This window comes from Zophobas morio, unplaced genomic scaffold, assembly GCF_036711695.1.
Source record: "Zophobas morio isolate AGI-343-1 ecotype UQ-CSIRO unplaced genomic scaffold, CSIRO_AGI_Zmor_V1 ptg000002l, whole genome shotgun sequence".
Taxonomy (NCBI): domain Eukaryota; kingdom Metazoa; phylum Arthropoda; class Insecta; order Coleoptera; family Tenebrionidae; genus Zophobas; species Zophobas morio.
Window position 1 is genome coordinate 15,454,114 of NW_026972107.1, and position 15,405 is coordinate 15,469,518.

The 15,405-nt window shown below is 36.7% G+C and overlaps 1 protein-coding gene across 1 annotated transcript; it reads left to right on the plus strand.

The window, feature by feature from the left end:
* Window positions 1–931: 931 nt before the first annotated feature.
* LOC135128782 (uncharacterized) lies at window positions 932–15,104 on the plus strand. Its single transcript, XM_064055864.1, has 2 exons — window positions 932–1,586; window positions 13,815–15,104. The coding sequence occupies exons 1-2, from the start codon at window positions 1,211–1,213 to the stop codon at window positions 13,913–13,915; spliced, it is 477 nt and encodes a 158-aa protein (XP_063911934.1). The 5' UTR covers window positions 932–1,210; the 3' UTR covers window positions 13,916–15,104.
* Window positions 15,105–15,405: the final 301 nt, after the last annotated feature.

Consider the following 15,405-nt stretch of genomic DNA (forward strand, 5'->3'; position numbering starts at 1 on the left):
ATAAATCACTTAAATTGAATAATATACGTATGTAAAGTAATAAACTATTATTATCGTAATCATCTGGTAACGACAGGTTTTGTATTTTAATACAACAAAATAATGTGTGTATTATATAGGTACTTAATTGTTTTGATATAAGTAAATAATGTAAATAAACAGTTTTGTTAGTCAAAAGTATTAGTATCCAAATGTTTGCTTTAACTTTTCTAATGACATTTATCAAAATTATTTCAGTATCAATAAGCAACAATTGCTAACACTTCAGAGAAAAAACTAGTTATACCAACCCTTTAGTCAATTAAAAAATTTCGACAGTCGCTGTTACTAAGCATCACCGTGACAACAAGGTAATTGGGGTATTGGGGTTAGATAGACTGTACTCTTATTGGCAGCCAAACTCGAGTATGTTGTATCCTGTTAAAAAAATACCCACTTGAACTTATTGCATAGTTTTTATTTTTGCATAGTTACATAACATGTCCACAGTAGTGCTGAAACTTTTTTGACACCATCCCGCCTGAGAAAAGTTCCAACGCACCCGATAAAAATGCAGGAGATGCGTTCAAAGTGCAGCGAAAACGCGCAAGGACTCCAGTAATAATAAACACAAACAAAATCGTCAACAGTAGCAGGAGTTTTGCACGTCGTTATTGTGTTGTTGCGATGCTTTCACTTTCTAGCGGTACGTGTCATAATGTTAAGTTAAGTCTCATAAACGCAAAGAGATAAACAGCCCATTAGCAGTCACCCTGTATATGACGCGTCCACTGTTGCCTTGCCTCGTCTATCAGTGCAAGAATCTACACGGTGCAAATCAAAAAATCGTGTAAACAGTGCATGCATCCAGCGTTTTCAAATTTGAGCGCGACCTCCCCTTATTGTCCGCTATGGTACGTTCCAACACGATTCCATAGCGTTTCACGCGGCGTCGTTTACACTTCGGCTTCAGTCGCGTAGAATTCGTCGAAGCGCTTGGACGTGTTGTGCGCCACCGCACTTGTTTGTGAAGTTTTCCCAGTTTTTCGCAGAAATTCCCAAAAAATCACAGTGACTTCCCGTAATAGTGACATTAGATGAACTGCAACGTCGAACGCAGTCGGTTTGCGTAGCGTTTTTCCCGCCCGAATTGACAAATTAGTGCTGTGTACTCACCAGTGAGCGTGGCTTCGTCTTCGACTTGACTCGCGTATAGTTGGTTGCCTGCACAATGAGTATGAGCGTTTGCAAGGCGGAAAATATAAAAATGAACTATAAACTGGTCACCAGGAGTCCCATCGCCAAAGTTAAAAGAAGCCTCTTCGGACCGGTGGACCCGGAGGACGCGAAGACCTTCATCCAGAACCACTTGAACATCGAGTTCAAGAGGGGCTGCACCAAATGGAACTTCAACTTCCAGGACGAAACCACGCTGGACCCCAATGGGGACTACATCTGGCATTCGGCATCCCCCATTCGGGTTAACAGAAAACGCAAATCTGCAGAGGTCGTGGAGTCTTCAGCGTACTACTTTCAGCCGATCGAACCAGCCGCCCGTTCTGAGATCCAAGCTAAAACGAAGGTTCCAAAACAGACCCATATCACCGGTGAGTTAATTTGCAACAGTATTTTGCGTCATACTACTATTACAAAATGGCTATGTCAATATTTGCCGTTTTACTCGTATATCTGGTAATTTGGTGTTGTTTTATTTCGTTTATTTTTGTTCGTGGTTGGGGTGCATTGTTGCCACATTTTCGAGGATCAACGCCCTCGTAATCAAATGCACGTGCGAAAGCGTCGCTTGTTGTAAAGGCAATCCGTATCTTCAAAATTCTGGGAAAAATGTTGAACGAAAATCGACAGAGACCAACCCCATAAGTTGTAAAAAATTTTCTCCAATAGCAAGTAGTCATACACATTTGTATACTTTGTCGTATTTGACAGTCGGAACTGTAAACTTGCTCTGGAAAAGATTTATTGCAGTTTGAGTTACAATTACGTAATATTTTATGTACATTAAGCATGCTAAGTCTTGAATTGGTTCACTAGATCACAGTTGTAGGGCCTTGCTTTAAGTAACTATTGTGTTCTCAATTAATGAAGGTGATTTATATTTGGTTGCATACTCACATAAATCAAGCGATCAGTGTATACCGAAGTGTCATATTTATGTTATCGAAGTCTGAACATGCCAAAAAGCGTGTATCGTTATTTGGTTAAGTAGGCGTTGACATTTGTTGCCTTGTCCATTAAAACAAGTATTATCAGACTGTCAAATGTGATGCATATGTGTATCTATTGTTAAAAAGATGACTAAGTTTTGTATATCTTATCTCATAAAAAATAAAAAATCGAAGTGGTTGATATACTAGATACGGAACTTGGAAATTTTGGAAGGATATGAATTATGTAGAAATATATATTGAAAGGTAGTTGGATTTGGTTTTAGTTCACTAAACATGATATCCCGTACTTAGAATTTCAGTAAGCTGCCCTAATTGCAAAACAAAAACTACTTATTGTTTGAAATTTTGATATACGGTAAAAGCTAAGTCTAATGACAAATTTAATAGCATTTAATACAGTAGGAAATGTCCAGTAATGTAGACGCTATGTGTGCTTTTGTATAGATTTGTTGATAACGGATCGTTAATTAAGATTATAATTATGGTAATATTTTGTTGATAGTATTTGGAAAGCACATTTTATAACTTGTGGTAATCCCGGTTGTATAGGCAACACATATTACAACCATACATCTTTGGTTATTTACAGAGAACGTTCTGTTTTGAATTTAACGCTATTACGAAATTACAAACTAATAAAATAGTACAATTATAAACTACATTGTGCAGTAACATCGCGACAAATATTTTTATCACATGACCGCCTTCAGATAAGTTGACTAAGACACTATAAAAACTAGTCAAAATAACGTGATATGTGTTTGATCTCTTTATGTATTTATTAACACAATTTTGAAGCGCCGTCGTAAAGTGATGCCGCTTGCCTCCAGACACTTGTTTATCTCCTAAAGCACAATTTAGTAAGGAAGTACTAAGAAAACTGTCGCCAATAGCTCAGATTTTTTTGACAGCTACCTACGTGCATGCAACGTCATGTGGGTATTTAAACAATAAAGAAACTCGTTTCTTGCAACTTAAATCAAAACGCAACCTGTAATTAGACGTTAAATTAAATTAAAAAACATGACGCGATAAAGAACGATTTAATGAATGACTAATTTTATGAATCAGCGATTAATTTCATTTAATTTATGAGTTTTTGTTTTTATCGTTGCTGCACGAGCACGGTTTTCATATAACATTCGTTTTACATTGTAATTAAACTGGTGGCGGTGTCTGTGACAGGGAGAAGACGTGTTTTGGTTTTGTTGCAGTCGAAAATAACCGTTGGGAACACCCCCTTCCAATATATCATGACAGTAGAGCACCCCCGTACGTGAACCCTCGACCTCGTAATGTGTCGAACGGTTTCGAGCATCTGTCTACTACCCCCAACCAGCTGCTCGTGCTGGATCTAATTTTAAATATGTACGATGTCGCAAATTCGTTTAATGTTTTTTTTCTTGGAATCGATTGAGTACACATTATTGGAGTTTGTTTATAGTAATTATTTGTAAACATTGAACCGTGTTATCTTCTACCGTGTAGAAATGAGGATATGAGGCTTGGCTTGATTAACGGTACTACATACACACTAGGAATAATTTTTGCATCGCAATGGCAACGTCGCCTCGCATGAATAAACAAGTTGGCGCAATCGTGTCTACCTCAACATGAATGTTTTTTAAGTATGAACAATAGTTGCCTAATGAATGGTAGGTTCATGCAACTAAAATTATGCAATTAATTAAGTGTTAAACAATTTTTGCACTTTGTAGGTATTAACTTGTCAACAACTGTAATGTGCTATCAATGTATTTATAATCGATTCTGTTCAAATATCAAAGCAAATACTTTGGAAATAAACTTATCAATTCAAAATTTGTACCATTTTAGGAAAAGCCTATACAAATCAACTTGTTTATATTTTTCTAGTATTTTAATTATAATTAAGAAATGTAGGCATTGATATCCGGTACCTTTATTTTATAGATACTCAAAGCGGACAAAAGTATCAATGCTGAAAAGCAAGATCAAAAAACCAAATCAGTCTATCTCATTCATGTGAAATCTTTGAATGCTTAACGGTAACTACTTACTATTGCTCTCAGCTTGACGTAAACTGGTGTTAATGTAACCTTTAACTAATTACGTTTTGTCACTGGGTGTTTACATTCATGTTTCACTTTTGAGACTGATAAAACGATGTGATGACTTAGATTTCAGAGCCAACTCTAATTCGTTTTATTCTCTATTGGACACGGTATAATACTAGTCTAATAAATTTATGTTTGCTAGAAAAGTTCAAATCCCCTGTCTCTGCAAAAATTATTAAGTTTGATTAGGGAACTTTATTTGTAATAATTTCTCTACATTAAAATAAATATAGATAAAACCAGCAACACGGTAAGAAACTAAATTGTATATTTTTCGACACCATATAAATGCGTTGTTCTGAATTCATTAATGTATCATAGTTTAAACACCCATACTACGCCACTGCCTTTGATTCAAACGCTAATGCATTCGAATTAAAGGAAACACTCTGTTAACTTGTTTCCACTTCACACCTGACTGACCGACACTCCTGCAGTTCGTACCCTAAAGTCGAAAGTACACCTAGCGGCTATTATGAAGAGAACTACTGAAGCCGAAGATTGGGGATTTCTTTTGGCGTCGTCCTCACTGGGTAATGTTTTCTCATCGGCACTGAGAACACTGCCATAGATCGTATTGGCGCCCAATGCGAGTACCATCGATAACGAGTCAAAAACAAGAAAAGAATTAATTTTTCAGATTTTGGAAAGAGATCCTTGTTGGTCGACGAGATTGATTACGAGCGAAGACTTAGAGGCGTAAGCGGACACCAATGACAAACGAACAAGGTTGCAAAGAGCATTTGATAAAGATCTTAATCGAGCGCGAGAATTTATTTTATCGTATCAGGATCCGACTTGTAACTTATGAACGCGAAGTAGCGTTTATAAATGCTACATGAACAGGATCTAACAGTTGTTGCCAGATTTAGATGACTGTCAACAGGATCCTTTGTTTAACGTTGGGTATTCGGATCAAAATTTCCAAGACAAACTTGAAACGGAACTAACAACCCGAAAAAATAAAATCGTGGGAAACCGAAAAAGTGTCACTTGCAACCTGAAGCTGTCTCCAGTGCAAAATTAGTACCATTTTACACATGGGCTTTGTCTTTTGATGGTGAAGGTAAATGGAAAATGTATACCACGATGAGCTGGTTCTTGCCTTCTGACTATGCGGATTTATTTTGAAATCACATAAAAAATCGTCTTTCGGGAAAAGGGAAAAGCAGTACTATCGATGTACCGGCTATAAACTTTTATTTCGTTTGATCCGCACTTTTGCCGAAAATAAACAAGAGTAGTAGTAGTTTGCATTCTCTCTTATCGGCTGAGCTTCAACAATAAGCTTTCTATAGAATACGGTTTATAGGATTTATCTAAATGCAAATAAAATCTTTTAACGGACTACCTGCAAAAAAGGCGGGAATATTAAAATGTATAGTTTGACCGAAGCAAGACAGCATGACTGCTAATAAGTGTTGAATATAATGTGACTCTAAATTCCAAAAAATGGTCAATGTTTTCATGAAGCAAATCAGTAATCAAATTGGCGCAAATTTTTCTAAAATTCGGCCTTCACTTCTCTTTGTTTATACTGTATACCTGTACATTTTGCATTGGAAAATTTCAATGTGTTTCTGTTTTCGTGATGGGGAGCTTCAAGATAATTTCTAAAATTAGTGGTAAGGATATAATATAGTATAGCATATAATAATAATCAATGTCGTAATGTAACTACAAGTGGATAAAAAGTAGTGCAAAAGATAGGAGTAGGTCAGATTTTAACGCAAGGACAATCTAAGCTAATCAACGAAAGCCAAGTGAAAAACAACACCATGGAAACCAATGTTTACCATTTCAAACATTGTTGTAGTAACCGTATTGAGTGTCAGTTTAAAAAATGTATATTCCATCTTTTGATAATACTATTTTTATTTATTGTTATAATTTAGACATCGTTAGCATCTCATTATGGCTTTCACTAATTAAACCAAGAATTTACACTTCTAATAGTGAGAAATTCGTGTTAAAAGTAATGATGTTTGTAAATAAATCTTGTTTTATATGTCAATATATTGTAAGGCGCTCCACAGGGTCTTCATCGTGTACCTGATTCTTTTTCTCTGTTCATGAACGATATTGCTTCAAATTCTAAGACGAAATCATTCGTATCGATAAGATTGATAATATGCCTATTTTTGTTTTTGAGATTACCTACTAGATGGCGCTGCGTTTGTTCTGCAGACATTAGCGTGGATGTTTCTGTTGGCTATTAAGCCAAAAACCTGAATAAGTGACCTGTTTAGCCGCGCCGACAAAGAACAAAAGATGTAATCAAGAAATTTGAAGGCCTACTGCCTATTGCCTATTTGAATAAAGTTACCTAATGTTGAAACTAATTGCAAGAAAAAATCCATTTCTTATCTTATTAAATGCGGAGTTTGGTGCCATAAGCAACAGCTGAAACATTCGTTGTTAATATCTTCATGTTTGAAATGAGTTCGCCGATTTTCCATTAAGCGAATACGCATTAGACGTGACAGCTAAGATTAGCATATCTACCAAACCCACCTGGCGAACAACTCATTTAATTAAAAAAGAGTCAGGAAGATCTCTACCACCACATGGTTGCGGTTTTTGTTTCTTTTAACCAATGTGCATTGCATTCGCTCCTTTTGCAGAGTTTACCTACATACAATATGCAAGAACCCTATTTGGTAATCCTAATCGTCCACCACACCTCTTCAGCATCAGTGTTCCAAGGTAACGAAACGTAACGAACGACAGAAGCCGTAATAATTGACAGCGTCAGCTACTACAACAAGGTCTAGGGAGATTATTAAGAGCATAAATGCAAAAACTAGTTAATCTTGTTGGCAACCACAATGCGTACTCGCGATCCATGTTGACCGTAGGTCGTACGCTAGAACAAAATTAGAAATAGTTGCATAAATTCCTTGCGATAATTACCCGCAGCCTTGACATACGATGACACAAGATTGCGTTCATATCAAGTTTCAGAAAACGCTTCGATTTAGCTCGGTCTGATGAGTAAGCGCCATGCAAATGCAAAGGTACATAATTGAGTCTGGCTGTCTAGTTAGTTCGCTTGAAATTTGTGCATTCATTTTGCGACGTGTTCTTGTAAATCTACCTCCTCCGCGATTTATCCACCCATGATGCACGTGTGTGTAAAAATAGCGTGTCTGCTCTCTGCAGTGGCAAACTTGTACCATGTGGCTGTGGATTTTTTTTCCCATCACGGGTGCAGCCGGTTGTTTACGCTCGTGCCCGCGACTGGCTTCCAGTGTTTATAAATGTACCCAGATTTATATTAGACAGAAGTTGATTGTTGTTACCCTCGTCTGGGTCGCAGGGCAAGGGTGTGAAGGGGTCTTTTTTCCTCGCTTCCATCAATTTGGCCCGGTAGCCCTTGGTGTGTTTGTTATCGACGGAGGATCTTCGAAGGTTCTTACGCCTGAAGGACTGAGTGCTCCGAAAACGTAAGGTAGCACCGTTTGACAGGATACATAATTAAAATCGACTCTGAATGCGGGTCGTTGGCCCGTGACTAGCAAACGACAAAAACAAAACGTCCATGGTACTGTACGTACGGCGGCCACCGCCCACAGCCCATCGACGATGACGCGACCGAGTCTTGATTTGTGGTGGAGCCCGTTCTTTAATTTATTTTTCGATTACTCTGTGGGTAAGAAGGCAAAACCGGTCTCGCCACCTCCAGTAGAATACGCTCAGTTTGTGTACGTGACATGGATATGTCTCAGGTTGACTTGCATAGCGTGTGGGAGCCGTCCACGGCGTCCCCATTGTTTTTTTTTTTTTTTTTTTCTAATCTCTATGGTTTTGGGTTATTACGTAAATGCAATAAAACCAGCGAATTTCAAATACGTGGCCAGAATTCTAAAATGTTACAAAACATTGTGAGATCGTCTACTTTTAAATGTTTCTAGTGCGTAAAAAATTGCTTTTAAATTTTTGAATTTTGCAAAATTATCCAAAGCGGTAAAATTAAGAGAAATTTCAAAAAAATCGTATTTCAATGGACTGTAACTCAAAAATGTCACACAATTATGATTTTTTTGTTTGAAAAATCTGAATTTCTAAGGTTAAAAATGAAGGCGGTTTCATAAACCACAGATATAAAAGTATGCTACGTGTTTAAATAGGAATTCGCAACATTTTGGGATGATGTTATCAACTTGTTGGTGAGACTGAAGATTATGTGTTTAATAAAATCGCCAAAAGACGACAGGCGGCATACTCCAAGGTTACAAAACATCAAGAAAACATGAAATTAGATGTTCGTAGTTCTAAAAATATATAAAAAATTGTTCGAATGCCTCTCACTATCTTCGTCAGATGAAAATACATCTGCAGGTCACATTTCTTCACTCCTATGACTTCTCAAATAGGTTTAGAATTTATCTTCTACCTATTTTATTTTCATTCAGTTTAATGAACGAACATAAAGTCTCTCATCCATCCACTTTACGACTGGGTGAAATAAAAGTAGTGCTCCTGGAAAACTTAATTTTATGGATTTATGTCTAGTATCCGTCGCACACATCAAATTCAGTTAGATGCTAGGAAATTTTTAGACTGATAATTTCCGGAGCTACCAAACCGATGGTTGTTAAATTTTAAGAATATCCGGTAGATGGTAAACGCTCACCAAAATGTGTCTAATTATTCCCACCATATTGTGATGGTGTCTCCTCAAAATTCTTCATAACAAATAGGTTTTTAGGTTTATAAAATAATATACTCTTGTACTTGTGATTTATGAGTCCGCCTTGAGGTTTTGCCCGAGGCATCTAAGTTTCATGCGTTCGAATCCGTCATGGGATTTTTGTTCTTACAATATACTGCTATTGGTCGATATATTTTTTTAATGTATAAAGGTTTAAAAAAATCACACAATCTAATTTTATGTTTTTCAAAGAAGATGGATTTTTGGACAGTACTTTAGAGGCGAGGGAAGTTCGAAGGTCTAAATAACCTTCGACCAATTTTTTGATTCGATATCATTCAACCAGTAAATTTTATTAAGACTTTTGTCTTTTGAAACGATATGAATTATTAACGACCCAAAAAAATGATTTGCTTTTTTATTTTATATTATTCCTTAAATATTTTTAATAAATTAAAAAAAAAAATACCGGGTGTCTGGAAAATGTACATTATGTACGGGGGTTTCCCTAGTCTCAAAAAAAAGTTCTTTTATGATGTAGGTTACAAAAAAAAACGTAATTTTATAAAAGTAAAATTAGCAATAGTACGCGCACCTAATGTGTGAATACCTCTTGATTTCTTAGTAACGATGGTGACTAAAATCCACCATTGATTTTTTTAGGACATTAACCATAACAACCAGTAGTCATTAATCGTTGTCCATTATTATTAATAAAACAAGCTCTTATTTTTCATAAATAAGAGAAGATGTTCAAAATACCTGCCTTGTGCATATAAGTAAGCTCGTAATGTTTCCAAATTTTGATCATTTTGTTTTTTGTAAAAGTTAATCATTAGTCCGTGCTAAGATAAAACTGATTTTGGCAATGACATACCCTCTAAAAAAAGAGAGGGTGGGTGGGCGGGGTTAGTAGCTGCCAAGATAAGACTGATTTTGGCAAATTAGATACCCTCTAAGATAAAAGAGGGTGGGTGGGCGGGCGGGGCTAGTAGCTTCCCAGATAAGACTGATTTTGGCAATTGAGATACTCTCTAAGAAAAGAAAGGGCGGGTGGGCGGGGCTAGTTCCAGATTCTTTCCACACGGCAATACCTAGAACCTTAAGATTGTTTTAAATTAAAAAAAAAACGGGGTTTCAAAATTAAATCAAAAACAGGTCAGGTTAGAATTTGCCAAAATAGAACACCGAAGTCCCCCAAAATTGTTTTAAATAATTTACAAAAAAAAATCTCTATGGGCTCCCAAAATAATACAGCATGGGTACCCAAGAGTCTCTTCCAGAATGGGGAAAAGAATTTTTTTTTACTATTTTTCCCAAACTCACCAGTTGGTTGTTAAGAGCGTCGCGGAGAGTTAATCCGCCATTTTCCAGACACCCGGTATAGCAGTTTGCTTAATTTTCATTAATGAAATATTTTTATATAATTTTATAATTTAATTAATAAATTTTGTGACAACTTTGTGTCCTGTTTACAAAAATAGCACTACATAAACCTAGTTTGATCCCTCTATTTTCAAAATAGGTGTAAAAATTGTGTGTGTAAATCTTTTTAGTAATAATTTTTATGAAGACTCTACGAGCACTATGAAAAACTATCAAATTTTATTGAAAAAAGTAGTTCATTGATTTTTTGTATGCAGAGTTTGCTAGCATCTTGTTCATTATTTTTAAACATGTGTTGTTTTTCTGTATTAATTATTATTATTATTTTTAATATTCTTACAAATTTTTGCATAGTAAAAGTGCCGTTTACAGCGAACCTTCCATTAGTTCCACTCCGCCCTAAATACTTCAAGAAATGACATCATAAAGTCGTTAGACAGTTTTAGTAGTTGATGTAATTTTTTTGTATCAGTGGGAGGTAATTTGTAAAACGACAATACTGACCTAAATTTGAATGATTATCAAACGACAACGTTGCTACAGCAACCATGAATTTTGAAGTCACAACAGACTTAAGTTTCAAAAATCCATAATCATTTGACCGAATTTTTCGAAATTTGAAACAACCTTGTTGTGTGAGTATATTGGATGGATTTTTTTTTAACGTTCAAAACAGTCGTTTCTACATCATAAACGTTACATGTTTAATGTCTAAAGAGCTGGATTTTTTTCGATGACTATAAATTGCAGGTACCTAGTTAAGTATCCAAAATTTTGAAATTGAATCTTACATAACTTTTCTGGTTAGGCAAAATGAGACCGACGCTTGTATATTTTTTGCTGCCAAAATTCACGCGCTTGCGTCAGAAACCAGTTGGACAAACAAGTATACCACCGATTCACACCCAATCTTTCCATTCTAAAAATTCGATTGCAGGAAAAAATATTAATTTTAATATTTATGAACATACCAAACACCGTTGTAAATATTTGCCGACGATTTGGTTGCTGTCAACTTCCCATTCTATGCAAATGTCTGTAAAAACCTGACGCCTTCCATAAATCTCTGGTAAATCTTCCGAAATTTCAGCGGTGTCAAAACCCCTGAAAATACGAGGTGGACAAAGAAATTATCTCGATCTGGTCAAGTCAAACTTGTACCGAGCTGATTCCTCTCATTAAAGTCTCATCACGAATCGTGTTCTTAGGGATGGATGGTAGGAAGTGACGTTTTTGCCCCTCTGCCTCCAACAAAAAACGTGCGTGGTTGATGCGTAGTACACGCACAAGAGGCGGCTCACCTTGATCGGTGCGTTAACCTGGGTCCGATAGATAATGGGGCTCCGCTGTCCCTCCCTGAAATCAGATTATAGGAGTGTATCTAGCGGGGTCCGCCGGGGGCCACCGAAGAAACCTCATCAGCGTACACTGCACTCTGTGTTTACAAGCAAACGGCCACATCAGGTCGTTCACTTCGCGCTTCCATCCGCACAAAGAAAAATTTCCTACAACACTCGGTTAAGGAAGTCGATTGCTGTTAGAAAGATGCGATTCTTCAACTGGACTGTGACAGACAGGCCTCGAGAGCAGAGCGTCGAAGAGTGCGCCGTTATGCGGAAAGATCGCAATTTTCCAGTGCACTGATCTGTGGAAAGTCTTTTTGTTGGTGACGTCAGAGCGTTCCCAAAAAACAATGGGCATGTGGTGGCTTCGCCTCTACCAGGAACCGAAAGCGAACGCGCTTTTCTTCTAGTGTCGGTTTCGACGGAGTACACTCGAGTAATCCAATCCCCTCAACCCGGATGTAAAATGGGTCAAACACATGAGAACGCGGTACCATCGTTGGCTTTCGTGAGAACTACGGCCCGAGTAATTGGGCTGTATGACACGTGTTACGCTGGTAGTAGCGCACTGGCTTTGTGCGCTTATTATTATTATTATTCATGATTGCTCCGGTATACCGAGGGTTTTTAACTTGTGGCGTGACCTTTATCGAGGTACGTTGCTCGAGGTGCATCTCGGACAAAGGAAGGGGTGCTGCGACCCTCTTCTTGCACTGTTGACGGACGTTGTTCGTCAAAAATGACAGTTATAAAGGTTTGCGGAAAGGGCATGCTTAATAGTAGAAAGGAACAATCCCTCACACACAATTAATCGGAGCAGATTTCTACAACTGACCATCGCAGTGGACCAGTTTTGGATTATCGAAACTGGCTGCCATAATTTTATTCATATTTTTATTGTCCGTCAGATAAGGACCCTTGCATCTTGATCGGGTTTCAATTTTACCTTCGAAAATAAGCAACCGTGCATTTTCTTTGTGGGTATATCGAGAACTGAGTTTTCGGGACTGGGGTATTATAGTTTGCATTTCGCATACATTTATTCGACCATACTTCACGGGCGAGGGAAGTTCTGTCAACTGTCATTTCACCCTCCCAACCCCATTTTAAAACATTAATGTGAAATCCAATGGTAAATTCGTCTAGGACCGAAAATACCACAAAAGGTATTCGTCCCCTAAATTTTTAATTTTTTCACTCATAACTTTTTCTTTATTAATTTTATCCAGAAAAGTTGTTAGTAAAAGTTGTACATAATTACGTCGTTTACAAAAAAGCTCCTTACAAATTTTTCGTCAGGCCTACCGTCGGGGAGATAAATCAACAAAAAAATTGTGCCCGGATATCGATCAGGTTTCAATTTTACGTTTCTGCCAAACTTATCAGGAGAATTGGTATCGTTGCGTTCGAAGTAACGCAAACAGCGCGAAATTGATGTGTTTTTATGCTTCAGATTTGAACTCTTGATAGATATTAATTGACCCCAAAAGCGTTGGATTGAACATCTGCGGTATATGAAATTGTCTTCGAACGAAGCGAGATAGATCGAGGCGTGCCGCGACATGAATACCAATTGATTGACGCTTGCTTTCTGTGAACACGTGTGCGAAGCTTGAATAGAAGTCATATCTCGTAATTATTCGCTGCTAAACCAGAAACCAATCCATAACAGCTACCAGAAGCTCGATTTTCTCGCGATTTTTAGTGGTCTCGACTACGACAGGCATATTTCGCTCGTATTTTTTCGGTCCATTCCAGCTCCGGCAACGTTCCCATGAGCTCAAAGCAAAACAAACAGTTTAATGTGCGTAATTTGTTGCCCCAGTTTCGCCTAATGAAGGTCGACGAATTAAGCGCTATGTGGTACATTTTAACAGTGATAAAAAGTAACCTTGGGTTGTGTATCACTACTACATCATGTTATTGCGTAGTGGAATATAGTACAGCATCCGCTAGTGTCACTTATCACGGTTCCAACGCGATTGTTTTTTTTTATCGTTGTGACAGACAACATCGTAATACAGTGGGTTCACTAACAATCGCTTAAATTTGGCGGGAATAAGCTTATCCGCGAATGTTAATTTTTTTATTGCCGATTTAATTTTATTTATTTGTACTTTGTTCGTGATGTGATAACGAACTAACAAGATGTTTTTTTTGTTTACAGATTACATGGTCAAATCGAAACGACCGGTGGTATGCTTGAAGGACTCACCTGCAGAAAGGCCGAAGAAAATACCGAAGCTGACCGAATATTGTTCAAGTTAAAATAATTCTGTGCCTCATCCCCACTTCTCTTTACAAATTTTCGATCTCGAAATTTTATTTAAGTACAAGTTGTTTTAAAAATTAACTTAGATATTGTACAGTGAATTATTATTTTTGTTTGTATTTATTTTGTAAAGTTGATTTTTTTCTTTCTTTTGATCTCTAAAATATTTTGGTTTTGTTGGCTTTTCATGAGTTATGTATGGTGACTCATTGTATGCTTATACGTAATAAGGTGAAGGAGTTTATAAAGGTTTTTCTGCACTATCTATGTGAACATACTGTATATACAATGTAAAAGTTTCGTTATAGTAAGTTATGTCAACACGGAATTAGAGCGTACAATTAAATTAACAAGAAATTCCAATTTTTGTTGATCTATTTGTACTTAGAATACGGGTTATTTAGTCAATAAACTAGTGCAATTTAATTTTTAATTTGTTGACTAAATATAACTAAATCTTTTTTCTAAATTTGAGATTTGTGTTAGAAAAACCGTATGTCGATAGTGCTGTAAACATGTTTTATAAATTTTCTGGTTTCAAGGTTGGCTTGCTGGTATGACCAGTATAGTCCGTGTAAAATATGAGTTGAATTAATTGGTACAAGATTGTGAAAAAATAATTTAAGTAAGAAAATGGGAAGTTGGGAATATTGTTTCTCACTTGGTTCATTTAAGAAGTACTATCATTGGAATGAGTAACTGTAATCCAAAGAAAAAATTAAGTACAAAATATTTTTGGCAATTTTTGCAGAATATTAATTTTTGGCAGCTTTGCCCGTTTGTCAACAAATAAAGAATTTGGAGATTCAGGTGTAGGAAAGCAGTACTTGATTTTTTGCTTTATTTTAAATTCAGGGGAAGCTATTTTGAGACAAACAGAGTTGCAAGATCTCAATTCTGCTTTTTGTAAAAGATGAAACTATTTTGAGATAATAAAAATAGATATATTATTTATAACACCTGTGATCTATTAAAGTATGATCTCAAAAAATATTTTTTATTTAAATATTATATAATGTGCTAAATAATGTTCGGTTGAGGATTCTGTAATTAAATAAAATATTTGTCTGTCAAAGCCACCTCAACCCAACAGTGTTTGGCCGCCGTAGCATAAAGTTGTAAATCTGTTGAAAAGATTAAAGTATATAAGGAGCCCTTTAAATAAAGCTTCTATTTGTTAGTGTACCTCGGCATTTTATTCGTCCTGTTCCGTTCCTGCATACATGAAAAGGTGGCCTTCGCATGCAAGAGACCCACTGACCTCACTGCTTTGAATATATTCCAAATGAAGTGGTTGCCTTCTTCTCAAAGAAACAAAACGTCCACCACAAAGATCCGAGCACTTCTGCAGTAATAAAAAGCTCTATACAACGACGAACACGTGATCGATCTACCAACGTGTAATTGAATTGGCATTCTTACCAAGCACAGTTGCATTAGCCAGGTGTTGCGACCTTCAGGGTCACGAAACGTCATAAAATCTAAA

Excerpts from the sequence above, each read along its gene's own strand:
- LOC135128782 (XM_064055864.1), top strand. The coding sequence starts at position 1,211 with ATGAGTATGAGCGTTTGCAAGGCGGAAAATATAAAAATGAACTATAAA. Across the intron at positions 1,587-13,814 it reads AAAACAGACCCATATCACCG|ATTACATGGTCAAATCGAAA; the intron begins GTGAGTTAATTT and ends TTTTGTTTACAG.